Here is a 20,150-nt window from a genome sequence, read left to right as displayed (position 1 = left end):
GCAAAAGTTATGGAGCAGTTGTATTTTGGTATTATCTGAATGTAAGCTGAAATAGTTGCAGTGTAAAGAGCAGAAAGGGTTCCTCAAATGTGTTCAGGACAAACAACAACAACAGAAACTGCTGGAGACACTCACCCGGTCTGGCAACATCTTTGGAGAGAGTCACAGTATAGGTGTTCAAGGCAATTGTGTTCCCTGTTCAGCAAGAAAGAAGACGTAACAGAAAGGGTTGGTGAAAGCAGTGCTGTTGATGTGTATGCAAGGACTTCGAGAAGGCATTTAGTAGAATGCCTCACAGCAGAAATGCCAAAGGTATAGCTCATGGGACATAAGATATTGTAACAACCTGGGGATCGAATTGTCTAAGGGAGAGGAAGCAGTAGTGTTTTTTGGGCCAGAATAGAGTTCCCCAGTGTAGCTGGTGTGAAACTCGGAAGCATTTTAAACTGTGAGGGTGAAGCATAGAATTTCAAAATAATATAGGCACGCTGGTGGAGTCGGTGGACAGATGCCAGATAATACTCAGTGCAGAGGAATGTGAAATGATTCATTTCGGTAGGAAGAACATGAAGGAAAAATGTGAAAGGAGAGGTAGAACTGTAAAGGAGGGTGCAGGCGCAGAAGGACCAGCGTATATTTGGGTAGAAGTCATTGAAAGTGGCACAACAGGTTGAGAGTGCAGTTAATAAAACATATAGCATCCGAGGCTATATTTATTCAGGGAATTATGTACAAGAGCAAGATGGTTGGAACAAAGGGCACTAGTTTGGTCTCAGTATTGCATCCTGTTTTGGGTCCCACTCATTCTAGAGAGAATTCAGAAGGGATTCATGAGAATTCTGGAGATGAGAAACTTCAGTTATGGAGATAGTTTGGAAAAGTCATCATTCCTTTTCCAAGGAGAAAAGGTTGAGAGGAGATTTGATACAGGTATTCAAAACCATGAGGAGGCTGGACAGAACAGATCAGGAGAAACTGAATTGAGAATGAGGGTGCACAGATTTAAAGTGATTGGCAAAAGAAGCAGTAGTGAAATAAGAAAGAAAACATTTTTAATGCAGTGAGTTGTTAATATCTGGAAAGCAGAGCCCGAGAATGTGGTGGAGGCAAGTTTAATCAAGACCTACAGTAGGGAATCAGACTGCTGACTGAAAAGGAAGAATGTGCTACACTAAAGAGAAAAGTGTGGAGAATAGCACTAAGTGGAATGCTCATTCAGGGAGATGGCATAGACACGATGAGACAAATAGTTTTCTTCTGCACTAAAACAATTTTGAGATTGTTGATTGTCAATTTTCAGAATTTGGAGAATGACTTGAACTTTTCAGAAAATAGAATGCAGTATGAACACTCAAGCCAGGGAATATCTGTGAGATAAACAAGCTAATAGACTACATTTTCAGCCTCTCCTTCCACCCACAAAAGTAGAAATAGAGGTGGGGATGGGATAGGTGTTCAGAGAAAGACCAGCACAAGCCAGTGTATTAGTTACAGAATGCTGTCCCAGGTATCCACATTGTTAAGCAGGGTGGGATAGAGTCCCACACTCTCCTGCATTGAGGACACTTCATGCAGTTTAAAGGCAAGTGAGGAGTTTGCTGAAGTTAAAGCATGAAAGTTCGAAAGGGGCACAAGAGATTCTTTTCTATTCAGATGAGCAGAATGGGAGAATGGTAAAAAATAAGGAGCCAGTCAGGGCTCCTCCATTAGAGTCTAATGGACATTAGACCTGCTTATAAGAGGATCTGGAACAGGGTGCTGTAGCACTTGTTGGGGGTTGTTCTTGGCCCAGGGCAATCACCATTGTCTTCCAGCTGGACCATGAATTTCTGAGCTATTGGAGGAAGAAGAGCAGAAACAAGCCTGTGATTAGCAACTAGGAACCACTAGTCCAACAGGAAGGCTGCAGTTAGCATTGGGAATACAACTATCTAAATTAGATCCTGTGATAATGAATGATAATATCTCTAAAGAAAGTGTTGGAAACAGATGATATGGAAGAGGTAGGAGGGGCAAGAAGGCAAGAGATGTCAAACCCAAACAGGAGCGAATACCTAAGATAAAGATAGCTGGAGATGCACAACAACTGGTATTCCAGGAGGCCTGACCCTGCAGCCAAGAGTCTGTTTCCTGATTGCTGAGGCCTCAGATTTCACCTGCCTTGCTTGTAGCCTTTAACATCTTCATTTCTGCCTCCTTGCAAATATCAGCTGTGGACCTTGGTGGCATCATGCAAATTGTTGCATACCACCACTTCTCACTGCCTTTTCCCTCAGAAACAACAGGTTCATGCCTCAACAGGCATGGCCCTGCAGGGACAGAGGGCATTGAGTTGCCCCCTCCCTCACTGCCAGTGCAGGGGAATTATCAGTTGCACCCACGTTGGCATCAACGTGCCGAGTGAGTAGCTAATAAAAGTTTTCTGCAGGACATGTTTCCACTCTCAACATTCAGTTAGTCTGCAACACGGCAAGAATTTCTGCCATGTGTGCACTTACTTTGCTGTCATGTGTCCGTCATCCTTCTCCAAGTCAGGCTGGATGGTTGGCTTGTGATACAGCGTGATGTCGACAGCGATCAACGATGGGTTCAGTTCTGGCACCAGTTGAAGTTACCATGAAGGGCTCTCCTTCTAACCTCCCCGCTTACCTCAGCTATCGTGACTCTCAGGTTAAACCTCCACCAGTTGTACCTCTCCAATGAGAGAGAAGCCGTATGGGCCAGTAAAACTATGGTGACTTTACCTTTAACTTACCAAGTCATGCTGTCTCAGATCTTCAATCTGTCCTCCCAAGTCTGTGGCTGGATCCAAAGGGACAAGGGATATTCTCTAAAGACATATGACCCTGTTAGGAGAGCTCCAGATAGAAGCACACAAGTGATGAAACAAATGTCACCTGCTCATTTGGGCAACCAGTGAGCAGCCATTTGAGCTTCTGGCATTTACCTGGAGTCTGCTAATACCTCCTTTATAAGGGTATCAGTCATTATTATGGTCTGTTGCATTGTCCATCAGACTGGTTCCCCCAGAGAGGTGTGAGGTGTGATGAAGCCATTGTGGCTGTGGAAAGTGACAACTCATCGAAGGAGGAGGTGGCAAAGGGATATAATGCTGAACAAAAGGATGGTCCTGTTGCCTGATGAAACCGCTTTCAACTCCCATCCTCTCCCTGACACCTCCAACATTTGACACAAATTGGCATTGGTGAAGTAAGGGGCAACCTGCACTGGGTGCCAGATTTCCAACTCCCTTATGGCAATGTTCTCACTTCTTTCTGCTTCTGTGGAAGACTTTGACAAAGTCAGCAGATTTCTCCCTCTATACATCCAACAAATGTTGGTACAAGCTACCATGGAGAGTCTAAATCTGATCGATACCAAGTGGCTAAAATTGACCAGAAAGCCCATCACATATTAGTTAAGGCCTCACCTCCATTAACCTCTTAAGTTTGATTGATTGCTAGCTGGACACTAGATTCCAACCTAAAAACAGACCCCAGTTGCCTTTGCTCATCCAGCCCTGTGGCAAAAATTCAACCCATGCTTTGAGTAAGTGGCCTTTTATGACAACTAGTTTCTCCAGCATTTCCTGTTTCTTTTATCGTGGCCTTCTAGTATCTGCAGTATTTTGCTTTTGAACTTTGAATCATCTTGCCAGCCCCTTACAAGCATGGTACATGTATAAGGAAATAGCTTTAGTGAAAACCTGTCACCTAATTGGTGAAAGCAGGAACATCTCAGAACCAACCTTATAGCAAATTTCAATTTCAGTACCACCTCTGTGTTTAGTATCATAGACCATATAAATAGAAATATTAATAGAAATGAATTCTCTCCACTGTCAGTTGTATTGACAAATTTTGAAAACAGCAATGTTGCAGGTTGCTGTATTATGTAAATATTGAGGGAAAAACAAAGCAGCCTGGAATTGTCAGTGCAGGTCGAGCTGTTAGTTTTCAACGTTTAGCTAAAGGCATTTCAGAGCGTTACCTAGCAACAAAACACAGACTATTTATTGGATTTGAAGAAGAGATGCTCAATCAGTATTTACATGATCAGCTGATTGGGTTTTCAAATCATGCATTTTTGTAATATTTCTGTTCCATTGGGTGGTGGTGAAGACTTTAACCCCAAAGAACGGAAGGCTTGTTTATTTCAGAATTAGTCTTTTGTTGTTTTTATTTAACCGCTGATAACTGATAGAAGTGGGATTTTTCACACACTAGAAGCTGTTTTGCCATTAGGTTGAAGTTATTAAAAGAATGGTTAGATTTTTGCGTGAACTATGCTCACAAAATTGTGTGCTTCTTCATTCTTTTCTAAGTAGAAGAAATATAGAAACCAGATGGAAATAAGCTAAAAACAGTTCCACCAGGAAGAAACAATAAACTTCAACGACCGTCGTGAATGTTATCATTACAATAATCTGCCATTTAAGTTCCCTGGGTGTTTCAGTAATCATTTAACATTCATGCCACAGTTATACAGAATAAATACTTGATTGGAATTTTCCAGGGTAACACTTCATGTATTTTAATCAAAGATGATTATACGTCATCCTTTTCCACCACCCTGAAAGATGATAATATATGCCTCTATATTATAGATGATTAACTCAATTTTCAGAGTATAACTTGTTATAATCTTGACTTGTAATTTCGTTCTTCAAACAGTTCATTGACATTATTTTCGACGCTCATCAGAACTTGTGGAAATTTTATACACTTAAATATTTTATTCTGTTAACCTAATGTACAATAAAACCATGCAAAATGTTGCGATTTGAAGTTGATGTGAGGCAGTGGGTTCATCGGATGGCATGATGTCTTCTATATGCTGGAGTGAGTTTTGCATGCATTCACACACGTTCCATTTGATTATCCACGCAAATGAGAAGTTAGGTCAGTTACTTGGCGTATCTTGCTGCAAGTGAGACAGATGTTCTTATGATTGTCAAGACTTTCCTGGTTTAAAGGCTCTGGGTGCATGTATTAAGGCCAGCTGGGAACCATTTCAGATGCTGCAAGTCTGGAACCTCGCAACCTGCGCTGGTCTCCCAAAACAGTGGCTCCAACAAAGGCCAAATGGGTTCCAAGGTTTGATGGAATAGTCATGCAGCCACTGGTGAATAAGAATAATCAATGGAAGGCCTGTCCAATATGATTTTTGGCTTTTGATTAATTGATCATGCTGTCATTATTCTCACCAGCTCAGCAAGAGAAAAGTGGTTCTCAAAGGCTCCAGAGACTTTGATTACATTACCATTAAAAAAACTCATCATTTTATTTCAAACTTTTCTTTTACCTTGCTTTCTTGTGACATTCCAGCCTGCAGTAATTTTCACCTTTTCTTAGGTTTTGACCTCCTGCATAAAAATACTGTAAAAAAAAGAATTCAATGCCAGTAACGTATATCTGTGTTGTTGCAATGCAAACTATTTGTCTGACCATATTTGTGCTTTAGAACCACATCTTCCTATCACAGAATAGAAGCATGGTATTGTGGATGCTGAAAATCAGAAATAAGATGACAGAAAATACTGGACAAAGTGAGCAGGTCTGGCTGCATCTGTGGGGAGACAAATGCGACATTTCTTCAAAACTGAAGATGTTGAAGAAGAAACATTTTGAGCTTGAAACATTAACTCTGTGTTTCTCTTTCTATGGATACTGCCAGATCAGCAGAGTTTCTCCAGAATTTTCTGTTTTTATCTCTCTGTCACCAAATTTGGCTGTGGGAATATATGATGGCTCCTGTTCTCATAGTGAGAATCAGGCAGTGATTCTAGAAGCTGTGAAACGAAGACACTGCACCAGTTTACATCATGGGAGAGCTTGAAGCAGATCTGCCACATTATAACATTCCTGAAATAGAAGGACTGTTTTTGACTATTGGCACTCTTACAAAATTGCTAACAGCAAATCTGTATCCTATTATACATTTGAAATCAATGGAAATAAATTTTGGAAGTAGAAGGGCATCAGTTTGAAAGCAAAAAAACCATGGATGCTGTAAATCAGGAACAAAAGCAGAAGTTTGCTGGAAAAGCTCAGCAGGTCTGGCAACATCTGTGAAGAGAAAATCAAAGTTCTGAGGAGGGGTCACTGAACCCAAGACGTTAACTTTGATTTTTTTTTTCTTTACAGATGCTGCCAGGCCTGCTGAGCTTTTCCAGCAACTTCTATTTTTGATCAGTTTGATATCACCCATTTTGTATTATCACTCAAAGTCAAAATTATGCCATGTTGCAAAAGCAAAATAAAGAAACATTGGATTTCCTCCTCACACCTATCAGTATGTGCAATCTTTTCTCTTGACTTGTTGAGTAATGATGCTGTTGTATACTCAACGCTGTGCTTTATCTGATCAACCCAGAGCAATGCAGATCATACTAGTTCAAATTCTATAATACATTTGTTTACAGTGCTTTGAAATATCTCAGCCGTCGCATGATTTCTACGCCCGTGTTCACTGCTTTGACTTCTCAAGTTTTTCTGAGAGCTCTGCTTATTTTAGCTGTTAGGAAATTACACCCAGGCGTAATCAATTAAACTGAGTGGATTTAGATCAGTCAACAAATGAACATAAATACTTATCAGTGAAACCATTGAAACGGGGTGTCTGTTGTGACCCACAGGTAGTATCCTTACCTCTGAGCCAGGTACTTGGATTTAAGTCCCAGCTGCTCCAAAGGTGTATAATATCATCTCTGAACAGGTTGATTAGAAAATAATTTAAACTATTGAATATGACAAGTGGGCCTTTCCTTTGTAGTACCTCAGTCTTTGTGCTAATGATTTTCCCTCAATGATGTTAGATAGGGAACTCCAGCTATGAAGGAATGAAAGGAAATGTTAATGGTGGAATACAGCATGATAATGAGAGGAATGTGGAGGTTATTGTGTTTTTTTGATCTTTCTGCTGTTCTTCATGGCATTGGTTACACGGCTCAAAGGTGCTGTTGAAATTAGTTTGATTGAGGTTGAAGGTTCAGGAGAAAAGTGATTGTCAGGTGGAACAGGGAAATTTTGGGTCTGTGGTCATCCATTAAGTGATAGAATGAGGGTGAATACCAAATAACAAACAGAACTAATAAAGAACTTTTGAAACCACCCGTGGTTTGAAAAATATAAGACTTAAAAGTGAAGAAAACAAATCTGGAGGAATGAATCATCCATGAATTATAGAAAAATGAGAAAAATTGCCAATAAGCCGATTAGTGTTGGAAATGTGAGCATACTGCATTTCCTACCACAGTCACGACCGTAGGATCGCATTGGTTTAAAAACCATTTGTGCTATGAACAATTTCTGGTGGTTAACTTTTATAATTTCTATAATTAGGCTGCATTTTAATGTTGGTGAAAAAGGCCAACAAAACGCACTTTCATTATTAGGTTTAATTTATGCAAGTTTGGAACTGCTGTATCGAGGTATTCAATATAAAGAGCCAACCTCTGGGCAGTTAATTCTGACTCTTTTGCCAAATTGTTTCCTTTGCTTAATCATTCTACTGACAGAACTGATAGGCAAACGTGTGCATCTTTATTTTGCAGTGCAGCTGATGGATGTGAATCTCTCCCAACGGCTGTGTTGTTGTTTGTTGAAGTGGCTACTTGTTTCTCCTCAGGACCAAGTGACCAAAATATAAAAAGTCCTGCATTGTTGGCACAACTTTTGGATGACAGGGGCATAAGTCTGCTGATTTTTGGGAATGATGATCCTGCCCCGACTGGTGGCAATTGGATCATAACCATTGTTAGAGTGTGTGTAATTGTAGAGCTGTGTTGAGAAAGCAGATTTGCCTAAAGCCAGGAATGTCCCCCACTCACGCTGCATTGACACTGGATTGGAGTGGACTGCCATCCACTGCCAGTCCCAATTCAATTCTCAGTGGAATGCTGGTAGGACCAATTTTCATACCATGTTAACGTTTGCTTTCAAGCATGATGTGTCCAGGCCTAGAGAGGAATAGAATTTCTTGCAGAGACTGAACAGGTCTAAATAGTAATTTCTACAGCACCTTCAGAATTACATTACCGTGAGTCATCTGCAATTGGTGACAGAAACAATTACTTTTATCTGCATGTTACAGTCTTGAAAATAATGCTGATAAGTCAAAGAAATTCCACTATTTATAAATTCAAAGTTGTCTTTGTTCACTTAGGGGTGCACTTAACACGGTAATTTGACATTTCAAGCAAGGCCATTCTCAGTGGGAGGGATGCATATCCATAGTAAATTTATCCAAATGTTCAAAGGTGCTACAAGACTTTTCGAAGGGATTTACAACTAGCCGATGTTTACATGTACTGAAAGTGGCTATGAGACCACACCAAAACAGAGCTAGCATTTTTTTTAGAATCCCCAGATTTGCGATGGTTCATCCTCAGATGTGTTAATGTGGAGTTCTTTGCACTGTGTGTGAGCTCCATAACCTTCCATTACCTTGCCCTGAACGTTACAATTCCAGATGCTCTAACCAATTGACCGTAAAATTGCTTTTTATTTCTACCAACATAACTAGCTGTTGCTTGCAGCCACCTCCTGTTAAAAAGTTGCTCATTATCAGCTTCCTTTTCTCCTTCAGTGAATGTAAAAGCTTCTGGAAACAATTAGGTATGTCTGCTTTTAACTTAATAGATTGATGAGATTTGCACGTGAGTTAGTTTCTGGTGGGAAAGGAAAATTTTTAAACTATATAGTCACACTTGAAGCCTTATACAGTCATCATCTATTGAAAGGCTAGTGCTCATTCTTAAATCTTATATTTCTGTTTGAATAAATGATGTATAATTTTCCAATTATGTTTGGTTTGATTTCACTTTGTTTGGTATTACTTTGCCATTTTACCACTCGATGTTAATGCATTAATACATCAAGTCAATTTCTTTTAACTTTGTTTTCACAAGGTTAACCAAATGGTAAACTCAATTTTCAGCCAGCTAATAATCAATTTCATAATTTGTTTTACTATTGAATAAACCCGTGCCAGTTTAGGAAAAGGTAGCGGATATGGTAACTGCTTTAAGATAGTACTGTTAATGAAGTAGCTTCCAACAACATAAGACATCTGATCATCATAATTATAAGTGCTTTTTCCCTTCCACTGATTCATGTCACAAAAAGTCAACAAGAGTATAAGGTCCATTTTACAAACATGACAAGTTCTCATTACTGTGGATAAAAGAAAATATAGCCAGTTGTTTTTAAAATGTTCAAAGGGTACATTGTTTACATCAAAGAGTGGGTTTGAACAAAAATGGAGATGCTTTTCTCTCTTTAATGCCAGAAAATTTGTAACTTTTAAACAAATCTTCAATATAGCTGACCAACATATTTAATGCAATATTCTAAATATGCAAAGCATCAGTTCTCACCATGATGTGACAAGATTACATTGTTTCTTAAAATAAAACTGCCCAAAAGGTCAGGAGCAGAAAAGGTGGACTGCATGCCAGTGTCAAAAGAGAGACAGTCAGGGAGAGACCAAAGAAAATGGATGGGCTCAACTTGAGCAAGCTGCGGATACAGCAGGTTCCCAGTCTATGAAACAAGTCACCTAAATACCAGTTTGGAGGGAAGGGAATAGTGATGTCCCTCCTGTTTTACTGTGTGCCGCTTACTGGATGTCTCTAGAGCTTCCAAGCTAAATTTGAGATTCCTCCCGTTAAACTGTCCTGAGATCCAGTGGGACATTGGTCAGTTGACAGCATGTTTGTGGACCGGGTAGAGACTGCAAGTCTAAAATTGATTCTGTAGGTAATTATTTTAATTTAAATCTCACAGGAACAGGAATCGGCTTACTTGCTTTCTCTCTTCCTGCATGTTAGTGTTCCTGCCATCGGCCTGTTGGATATCACTGCAAGTTCGAATGACAGTGATTGGCTACTGCTCCTTTGCCTGTACAAGCATGAACTGTGCACCCTGATTATAAAAATGGTTTTGTCTTATAGGATAATGTATATGTCAATGCGAAAAGGTCGTCAGAACTCTCTCTGCTCAGTACTTCCATTCAATAGGAAAACAGGAAAACAATAAAATTTGGTGAAAAATGGTGAATATTCCCGAATATTGAATGATATTTGTCTTGCTTCAAACGTGATACAAGAAATTACAGACTGAAGAGTTTGATACCTAATGTTTACATATCAGGAGTATACAAGAAGACAACCCAATGGCAAAGAAAATCAAATTGAACATGGCAAAATGTCAAATATCATTTTGAACTCCGGTGTTACAAACAGGTAATGTTTAATCTGTAAAGGGTGATTGAAGAATATTGTGGAACAAAAGTTTTAGCTTTACTAAAAGATGGTTGCTGAACAACTCTGTAAATCTCAACATCTGAATAAGATGCATGTGAGGATTCATAAGGGAGGCAAGGCTAAAATTGAAGAAATCCTGACACAAATCTTCTAGCAATCTTTAAATACTCCAAGAGTCTTGGGAAAGGAGAAAGGCAGATGTCGCTATTTGATTTAAATAAAGATTGTCCAGGAAATGATAGATCAGTAAGTTTGGCAGCCATTATGGTTTAAGTTATGAAAATTGGGCTAAATGATGGCAAATGCAGTTCAGTGCAGAGCACTGTAAGGTGTTTATATGGAGAAAAAAGTATTTGGTAGGAAGTTTTGATTAAAAAGAAAAAGAATTACATCTGTGGAAAATGTGAGGGCTGGAGGTGTTGTCCTCTTTGGACAATATCTGGGGTCCTGATGGAAAAGTAATTTGAAACTATCACAACAATGCAGTGAGTAAAGAATTTCAATAAATCATTGGTGTGATCACACTTGAAAGACATTGTACAGTCCTGGTTACTATAGTCCCAAAAGAATACTGCAGCTTTTTGGGTTACAAAAACAGAGGGATTAGAGGGATTGAATTAAGCAGAGCAGTTATTTGAACTGGGCACAGCCTTTTGAAAAAAAAAGGCACAGAGGTGATTGCTGTTTCTGGGATTCCAAATGGTTTAGGAAATATTAACCAATCTGAGCAGTTTCACTTTGTGCGGAACAGGAGAACTATAAAATACAGTAGGCAGGATTTTCCCAAAAATCAGCTAAGTGTCAATTTCAGGGCATTTCATTGGAGGGTATCTCTCCATCAACTTTAGTGTGTTGGCTCACACAATTTTTTTTGCTGGCTTTTTCATTATGACTCTACAACACTGTGTGCATATTATCTTGCACTCACCAGTGATAGAAGTGCTCACTACTGCTGGACCTTCCAGGATTTCCACCACAGGTGCCATATTTCAAGCCCAGTTGCACACCAGGTTAAATTTTGCCAGCTTTTTAAAGTAGGCAGAGTGCAAGGGAAGGAAAAGAAACATCTGATGATACAAAAGTAACATAAGTGACTCATCATTGTGAATAGAATATGGAATTTGCCAATATATTAGCACTTTATCATGGCATGTGTTCAGTTGTCTTGTAGTTTAATAAACAGAGGCAACTCATCCTTTATGCTACTACTTGTTCCCTAATAATCAAGATAGCATAACATTTTGTTATTGTTGAATGTGGAAGTGTCTCATGTTGTAAACTCCTTAACATTTGTAGTTTTCTTTTCCTGTTGTTGAATAAAAAATTAAGAAATGTCAAACTGCATTTGCTTTTGTGCTTAAACAGGGGCTGCTTGTCCTTCAACCATGAATAGTGCCTTCACCCAACTCTGATCTATTGGAAGTGGATGTCCACAGAGCCTGGCTTGTTGTGTCCAGCCCTGTACCACTGTATCAACATGAAGGTGATATTCCTTCTACTCAATATCGTCATCTTCATCTTTGGAAAATAATAAAACAATGAAGCGTTGAGCGCATCAAACCAGATGGGACTTAATTAAAATCCAGTTCCAGTATATTCAAAATAAGTGCAGTGATCACTCCTTGTGTGTAAATATGTTGCAGTTTCAAAGCTAAGCAAGTACCTGTCTATTTCCAAAAGCAAATACAGCTTTTACATTTCTTCACTTTTGTTGTTGCTGAAGGAAAGTCAATATTTGCAACAATTTGAAGGATTTCCAGTCTGTGATGGTCTCACTTTAAACAACGTGAAGATGTTAACATATTTTGGAAATTGAGTAAAGTGTGGCACTCCCTTCACCAGGGATCTAAGATTGGATGACCTTAAATGACGCTTTCTCTTAGTTCTTAAATTGCAATAAGTTTACAAATGTGCTGCATTTTTACAGTACCATCCATGTGACTTGAGACACATTTCTTTTTGGTTTCCTTTCCCATTAAATGCACAGTGAAGGGGAACTCCTGGCTGACAATGCTTGACCTGGTGCATGGCTGGGTTTTAAAAAAGGTGACCGTGGGGTCTGGAATCCCTAGAGATCCCAGCACTGATGTGTACAACTGCCTCTGGAGAGAGGAACAATAGCACAAGTTTCATTTGAGATGTGGTGCATGGCTGATGAGATGAGCTGCAAATAATTGTGGGAGAAAACTCAACAGAGCTTAAGGAGAGAAGACTCCATGAAGCTCATCAAACTGACAGTTCCTTGATTCCTGTTAAATTCATCCCACCAATTTCTGCTTCTAGGTTGTAACTAGTGCAAAGTTGCAAGATTCGGTACATAGTCCTCATCTATTCACACAGAATACCAGAGGAGAAAAGGTGAACTTTTAGCCCATGAAGTCAACATTAGCTCTTTCGAAGAGAAGTCCAGGTGGCCGCTTTCTCCTCTGTTTCCCCGCATCCTTGCAATAGATTCATAGAAGATTCATAGAATATTACAGCACGGTACAGGCCCTTCGGCCCTCGATGTTGTGCCGACCTGTCATACCGATCTCAAGCCCATCTAACCTACACTATTTCACGTACGTCCATATGCTTATCCAATGACGACTTAAATGTACCTAAAGTTGGTGAATCTACAACCGTTGCAGGTTTATCCTTTGTGCAGTTTATCCTTTGTGCATTTATCCAATTCCCTTTTGAAAGTTACCTAATTAACTTGTTTCAACCAACCTCTCAGGCAGTGCATTCCAAGTACAAGTTGCTCATGGCTCAATAAAGCTATTTGTTGTGTCATTTCTGGTTCTTTACCAATCACCTTTATTTCTGGCCTGTAACTGCTAGCCCACATATTCTTCTATTTCTTTCCCCTCATATGTTCATAATGCCGAAAGACTTCAGGGATGAGAAATATGAGGGCAATTTGGACTGCCAACTTACATTGGCCAGTTATCAAATCCATACAATAACAATCAGATGTATGAAAACCCTTGAGCTGGGGAGCCTGAACGAAAATGGATGTTCATATTTCCTGACAATCATTCACAACTTCAGGACATCAGCTCTGCCTGCTGAGGATGCTTTAAGGAGGAAATTAGTATTTCATTCAGTACTGCTGATAAGATAGACATATTACCAAAGCCCTTTGTTCTGCAACTGCTGGGACCAGTTCAAGAATGCGAACATTCAAATGATCCGATCTGTCTATAGTTTTAAAGAAATGAACTATTGTAACCTATCCAAGTTTGCTACGTATGTTAAGATTTGATGTGAGTTAAATTATCATAGTATCCCTACAGTGTGGAAACAGGCCCTTCGGCCCAGCAAGTCCACACCAACCCTCAGAGCACCCACTCAAACCCACCCCCCCTAATTTACACATCACTGAACATAATAGGGAATTTAGCATGGCCGGTTGACCTAGCCTGAACATCTTTGGACTGTGGGAGGAAACCGGAGCACCCGGAGGAAACCCGCACAGACACAGGGAGAATGTGCAAACTCCACACAGACGGTCACCCGAGGGTGGAATCAACCGAGGTCCCCAGTGCTGTGAGGCAGCAGTGCTAACCACTGAGCCACCGTGCCGCCCGGAATAGAAGTTATGAGAATGATATAAAGATGCTGCAAAAGAATATACAGCTGATGAAGTGTGAAGGTGACAGTTGGAATATAATGTAGGGAACTATGAAATTACCCACTTTGACAGAAAGAAACAAAAAACGGAATATTTGTTGAGAGGTGTGATTGGTAAATGTTAAAGTATGGAGGATTTTGTTGTCTTTTTACTTAGATCACAGAATTACTAATATGCAGCAATATTGAATAAATCAAAAAACAAATGGTACTTTAACCTCTATTCTATTCTGTCTAACTGTTCTTCTCTCCCTTGAGGTTCTATCCTATCATTTACTCCCCACCCCAACCCCCTCTCCATTTTTCTGCATATAAACTAACATTTTCCCAGCCGCCATCAGTTCTGAGGAAGGGCCACCAGACCTAAAACGTTAACTCTGTTTTTATCTTCACAGACATTGCCAGACCCACTGAGTTTTTACAGCAACTTTGTTTTTGTTCCTGATTTACAGCATGTACAGTTCTTTCAGTTTTTACCTAAAACTCCCGCCCTGTCCAGCTGCCTAGCTCCACTCCTCCACAATTCTCATTAAGTTGGGACAACTTTTTAAAGTCTTTAGGAGTGCTATGAAGAGAATCTGTCTGAGGGAACATTTTGAAATGTAAATTCAAAAGGTCCTCCTGATGCCTCCATATGAATCCATTCTTAAACACTGGTCCCTCATGTCTCATATGCCAAGCTATTCATTCTAAATGAAACTTATGGCCAGTCATGCCCCCTTTCACTCCTTGAAATCTATTATTCAGTTGAAACATCTGAACCCCTGCTTTATTGGTGTATCTAGCTCTGATCTCTGCTGTCATTATTACAGTATTGATTTTCACAAAGTTCTGAGGTTTCAAGTGCCTGCAGTTTTAGCTCATGATATTTTAAAAGGCCTGAATAATTAGCACATTGGTTAGACTGTAGTGAAAAGGAGTTTTTTTTAATGGAACATTATAAATGAATGACTTATTTTCACATTTAAATATACACTTTGACACATCCTATTGCGATGAACTTCATTCATTGCTTCTATAACATGTATAGTGGGTGAATAGGGATCGAACGCCAACAATCTGGCGTGAAGTTGTTGTGAGGAGCCATAAGGAGATAAATGGGGGCGATAGTTTGACAGAGGGTGATATGATGAGCCATGGGGTTTGGGAGTGGGATGGATATAGGCAGTCTAAGGATCAAGACATTGTATAGATAGACCATAGTGTGTTTGAGGGTGAAGGGTCAAAGTATCTTTCCGTATTGAGATGAAATCTCGCACACAAAGGTGAGAATTTTAAGCAGCCCATCTTTGTATCAGCCACCCCAGTGGCAACATCCAAACATTATTCTAACAAGACCAGTCCAATTGCAGCCTGTGTTTGCACACTGAAATACCTTCCACCCTGTGATAGGCAGTCCAAGTTGGGAATTTTCCCACATCTTGCTATTAGCCTGGAGTTGGAAAGTCTAGGCTGTGGAGCCAGGACGTTAGGTAAGTCTGAGTTACACAGTCCTGTCTGGCCAGGTCCAGTGAACAAGGGGAAAAGATTGGGAGCCAGGCTGAACTGGTGAGGACAGAAGAGTTACAGTATGGGGTTCCCCTGAGAGGCACAATGGATTTTTTACACCCTCCCCCTACAAAAAGTGTTAAACTCTCTAATTGTCACCAAACAAAAGCTGCGAAGCTACCCTTGTTGGTGGGTGGATTGAGACGCCCTAAAAAGGCCACTGTTTGAGCACTTGGAGCTACAATAGGCCCATGGTTGGGTGGGCTGTCTGACAACTTGCCCTCGGCTGTAACATTAGAGACAGGTCAGTGTGGGTGGGAAGGCCACCTGTTTTATTTTATGAGCCACGCTGCCTTCAAATACACAGGTGTGGGGCAGTAAATTCCACCGAGTCAGATCAGCAGCCTGTTTTATACCCTGGCCCATTCCACTTTCCATTGAAGGCACAACTCATTACTCTCTGTCAAACTCACATTTCTTTGTGACTTCTTGACGAAAAACACATAATGCCAATTGAATGTGCAGAAAACCTTTCAAGGAATAGAAAACACCGTAGTCTACTTATTGCAACCTTTTAATTAAGCTTTACAATGAAAGAAAAAGACAAAAAAGTCCAGGATCCAGCACTGCTGCTGCTACTACTACCTGAAAAGAAGGTACATTATGGAAAAATGTACAAACGTTTACTTAACAGCAATTCATCATTGAGGCCTTATAAATTAAACTTTCTTCCGTTGACCGTAAAAGGACGTGGTTTAATCTGGGAACTGATGACTGATCTACAGCCCAATACAATTCACACAGACCAAAATCCCTTGATAGCCATACTATTCAAAATTTTATCAATTTCAGCCTTATAAATTGTAATTGACCCTCACCATCCACAGCCAAGGGATTGCAGATCACCATTAATCATTTTGCCAAAAGGTAATTTCTGATTTCACACCCAAAAATGCTTATTTTTTAAGGCTGGTGCCTCTTCTCCTGGATTTTTCCACCAGAATGCAATTATTACATTTATATAACGCTTTTCATGACCTCAGTACTTCCCATATAGCTCTGTGGCCAACATTGTAATCAAAGAAATGTGGCTGGTATTTGGCATAAGAAATGAGATAATTGCCTGATCATCTGTTCTGACAGTGTTGGGCTAAGGACAGATTTCACCCAGAAAACTGAAAAGAACTACCGTACTCCTTTTTGAAAAAGTATCATAGGATCTCTTATGACAAATTGGGCAAACTGGTTCTTGATTTATGTCTCAACTTACTTCTGACAGCGTAGCACTCCCACAGTTGTGCACTGAAGTGGCAACATTACATTTGTGTTCACATGTTCAGAGGAGAGAGTGCTATTCTTTGAGCCATCAATGTGATCAGTTCTTCTGCATGAACCATATCATGGTGGCACATGGTTAGCACTCTATACTATGTGCCCCATTTCCTTCCACAGTCCAAAGGTATGCAGGTGAAGTGGAGTTTTCATGCCGAATTGTCTGAAATGACTAGAAAATTGCAGGCAAATGCAGGTTTACACAGATCGGGTGGGGGGTTGGGTCTGGGTGAGATGCTCTTCAGACGGTCAGTGCCTACTCGATGGGCCAAATGGCCTCTTTCCACACTGTAGGGATTCTGTGATTCTCTTTGTAACTTTAAACAATAATTAGATTATTACTTAACCTCCTAAACTCAAGTGGATGCAAACTTAATTGAAGCAATCTGTCCAAATTGTTTAATTTATTAAACTTCAGCACAATTCTGTCAATTTGTATTGTATTCCCCCGTATCCAAAATAGCCTTCTTTCAGTGGCCATCCATACCATGTTGAACTCCTGTGAAAGAATTAGCCTTTTCATTAATTTATTACTTCTTCTATCAAGATCAGATTGTGGTGAGCAAAGATTCCCAGTTTATAGAGACACACTTTGAATGAGGGCAAGAGCACCCCATTGCCAGGAATAGGAACAGATGGTGTTATTCTATGAAAGACATTGTGTACTGATGTGACATGAAAGAAGAGAAGAATGGGGGGAAGGGTGTCATGTGAAATGTCTGTCTCCATCTGGAGAGGAAACCTGCCTTTGAAAGCTGCCAGCCAATTGGATGGTTAGCAGCTCAGTCATCATTGCAGCCATAGGTTCGAGTGGAGGTCATTGCTTCAACATGGCTGTGCCTGAAGAAAAAGAGCTTAGGGTAGCTGGACTGAGTGAACTTCTCGGTTATCAACCGGGCCTAGATGGCAAGCTCCGTTGGGAGGGGGTCGGTGGGTTTTAGAGATAAGAGGGCCAAGGTTTAAGAAGGGATGACCTTGTAGGGCAATTTTCCCAGTGGGTCTGATGGGAGGTGTCACCACCACATAAACCCACCCCCTGCTTGCTTGATATCAGCATATATACCTAACGTTTCTAGGCTTCCCACGTAGCATGGGCTTCCCACGAACAGGTGTAATTATTCCTGGATATCAAAAGAGCTTATAAGTGGCTACAATTGTCTGAATTGACCTGAAAAGAGTAAGTAGCTCATTGAACCACACTCATGCCTGTGATGCTGCTTGACCTGCTGTGTTCATCCAGCTCTACACCTTATTATCTCTGATTCTCCAGTTTTCCTGCTCCTATGATGCTGCTTGAACCGCTGTGTTCATCCAGCTTTACACCTTGTTATCTCATGCTCATGCCATTTAGAGCCAAATACTTCCCTTAAGCAAAGATTCCTTGTAATCTTGGCATCATAACAAAGTGAAGTAGACATGATGCGACACAATGATGGTTTCTTTTTCCCTGCACAAGGTAGTCTGTGTTCAAGACCCAGCTTCTCCAGACATGTATTATAACATGTTTTAATAGGTTCATTAAAAATATTTAAAAGTAAACTACTTGAATTGAATGAAGTGCTTTCTCAAGGAAGTAGCAGTGTCAAAACCAGTTCATTCCTTGCATCGGTTATAACTAAAGTGGACCTTATCTAATGTAAAGCTTTTAAAGACCTTAAAAGCAGAAGATTTTTCATGAATTAGTGAGTTTTCAAGTTCTCGGTGTTTGTATACATGTATAGATTATGCAGGTATTTGTACCTAATTTCTGTAAATGAAGTTCACATATGCTCTAGCCTGTCTCGTTGCAGGAGAGGAAAGGTAGAAGAAGTGAATCTTTTCCTGTAGTCAAAAGAATCCTCTGTACTTTGCTGTAAGAAAGCTAAAAATATTTCTGCCTTTTTTTTACATTTTTTCTTGCCTGGGACTGTGGTTGTTCAGTTTTTTTACATTGGATTAGTTAGTGCCTGTCTTCAGTCATGCTTACAATGTGTCTTGTAAAGATGATAGTGCTACTCACAGTAAAAAAAACTAATGAAGAAGGAATTTGCAGGGTTTTTTAATGCAAGTAGTACATAGAGGAAATCTTCCCTTCCATAACCAAAGTGCAAAATGCTGTGCCATGTTTAATAAAAACTCAATTAGTTTTGGTGAAAACAATGACTTGAAACATTTTTTTAAAAACCTTTCCCAACTAATGATTGATGAGAGTACTGTGGGGTCAGTTTCAAGTCAGGAGATGTGAAAGGATCCAATGGATTCTGTACATTTACGAACACAGTGAGAATTTTTTTTCCTGACCAGGTAGGGATATTGTATTGGATGCAAAGATCTGTATTGCTCTCTGAAGACTGATTAAATTGCAATATGATACTCCGCACCTAATTGTTTTGGCGGAGAGTTTTCTATTCCGTATTGAATACTTTACAAATTGCTATTTGTGGCTTCCTTATTGGAACTATAAGTTCTGGAACAAAAGTAAAATATTTCCATGGCTCGAATTTTGACATATAAACAGAAAGTACTGGAGAAACATAATGGTTCTATTAACATTTGTAGTGAGACATGGAGTTAACTGTTTGACTCCAGTGCGACTCTCCTTCAGTAGAGGAACAGTATTAATGTACTCAAGCCATTGCACAGAATATCCCTGCCATGGATCATGAAGGACAATTGCAAAAGAGTTGGAAAAATATGGCAAGAATAAAAAGTTCAGAATTTCAACCTCAAAAAGAAATTGCCCAATATTGTCCTGAAGTTATAAATATTGATTTCAGAATTTGGCTATTAAGCAGAAACCTTATTTCTAGACATTTCGCCCTTTACTTGCTTAATTCCTAAAACGTCTCCAATTCTCCGGTTCCTCCATGAGAAATAAGATGGTGTCAATTCCCAACATGTCAGTCAGAGCACATACCTAGTGACTGCAACTCATAACTCAATTATTTCTCCCAACTTTTATTGAACTCTTTGTCTCAGTGCTTCTGCACGCTCCATGGGCACCATTCTCCTCCACTGTTCATCCTCGCAATTGGAAAATCATCAGCCTCACCATGTCAGCACAAAATCCAAAAGAACTGTGGATGCTGTGAATCAGGAACAAAACCAAAGTTGCTGGACAAGCTCAGCAGGTCTGGCAGCATCAGTTCTGAGGAACAGTCACCGGACCTGAAACGTTAACTCTGTTTTCTCTTCACCGTGTCAGCATGCTTGATATCAGTTCGACTCTCACCCCACTTCAGCCCTTCAGGATTGGATTTTGGAGATCAGTGACATCAATGACTTACATGCTTCTATCTGGTTGCATTATATTGGAGGGACACAAATGCATCTCATGCATCTGTGCTGGTTGGACATTATGACTCTTACAACTTACTCCCTTTCTGCTCAGTTATGTGCTGTCAACTGCTGTGGCTTGCATTGATTGATAGTGCATAGTGAGAAGCAGGCAAATTGTCATGTTTGGGGA

General features: G+C 40.0%; 1 protein-coding gene across 3 annotated transcripts in view; it reads left to right on the top strand.

Annotated features, from left to right (window-relative positions):
* agmo (alkylglycerol monooxygenase) overlaps nt 1–20,150 on the top strand; it is a 349,880-nt gene that overhangs the window by 259,684 nt on the left and 70,046 nt on the right. For 2 of the 3 annotated variants that reach the window (XM_059654521.1, XM_048549590.2), the window contains one exon: nt 9,956–10,030. The exons of the other annotated variant lie outside the window; for it this stretch is intronic. In XM_059654521.1, the coding sequence (XP_059510504.1) occupies nt 9,956–10,021 (66 nt within the window). In that variant the 3' untranslated portion in view covers nt 10,022–10,030. Of the gene's footprint in view, nt 1–9,955; nt 10,031–20,150 lie in introns of those variants that run through there. 3 annotated transcript variants of the gene reach the window in all.

The sequence above is a fragment of the Stegostoma tigrinum genome, chromosome 2 (genome assembly GCF_030684315.1).
Source record: "Stegostoma tigrinum isolate sSteTig4 chromosome 2, sSteTig4.hap1, whole genome shotgun sequence".
NCBI classification, from domain to species: domain Eukaryota; kingdom Metazoa; phylum Chordata; class Chondrichthyes; order Orectolobiformes; family Stegostomatidae; genus Stegostoma; species Stegostoma tigrinum.
This window is presented reverse-complemented; position numbering and strand designations above follow the sequence as displayed.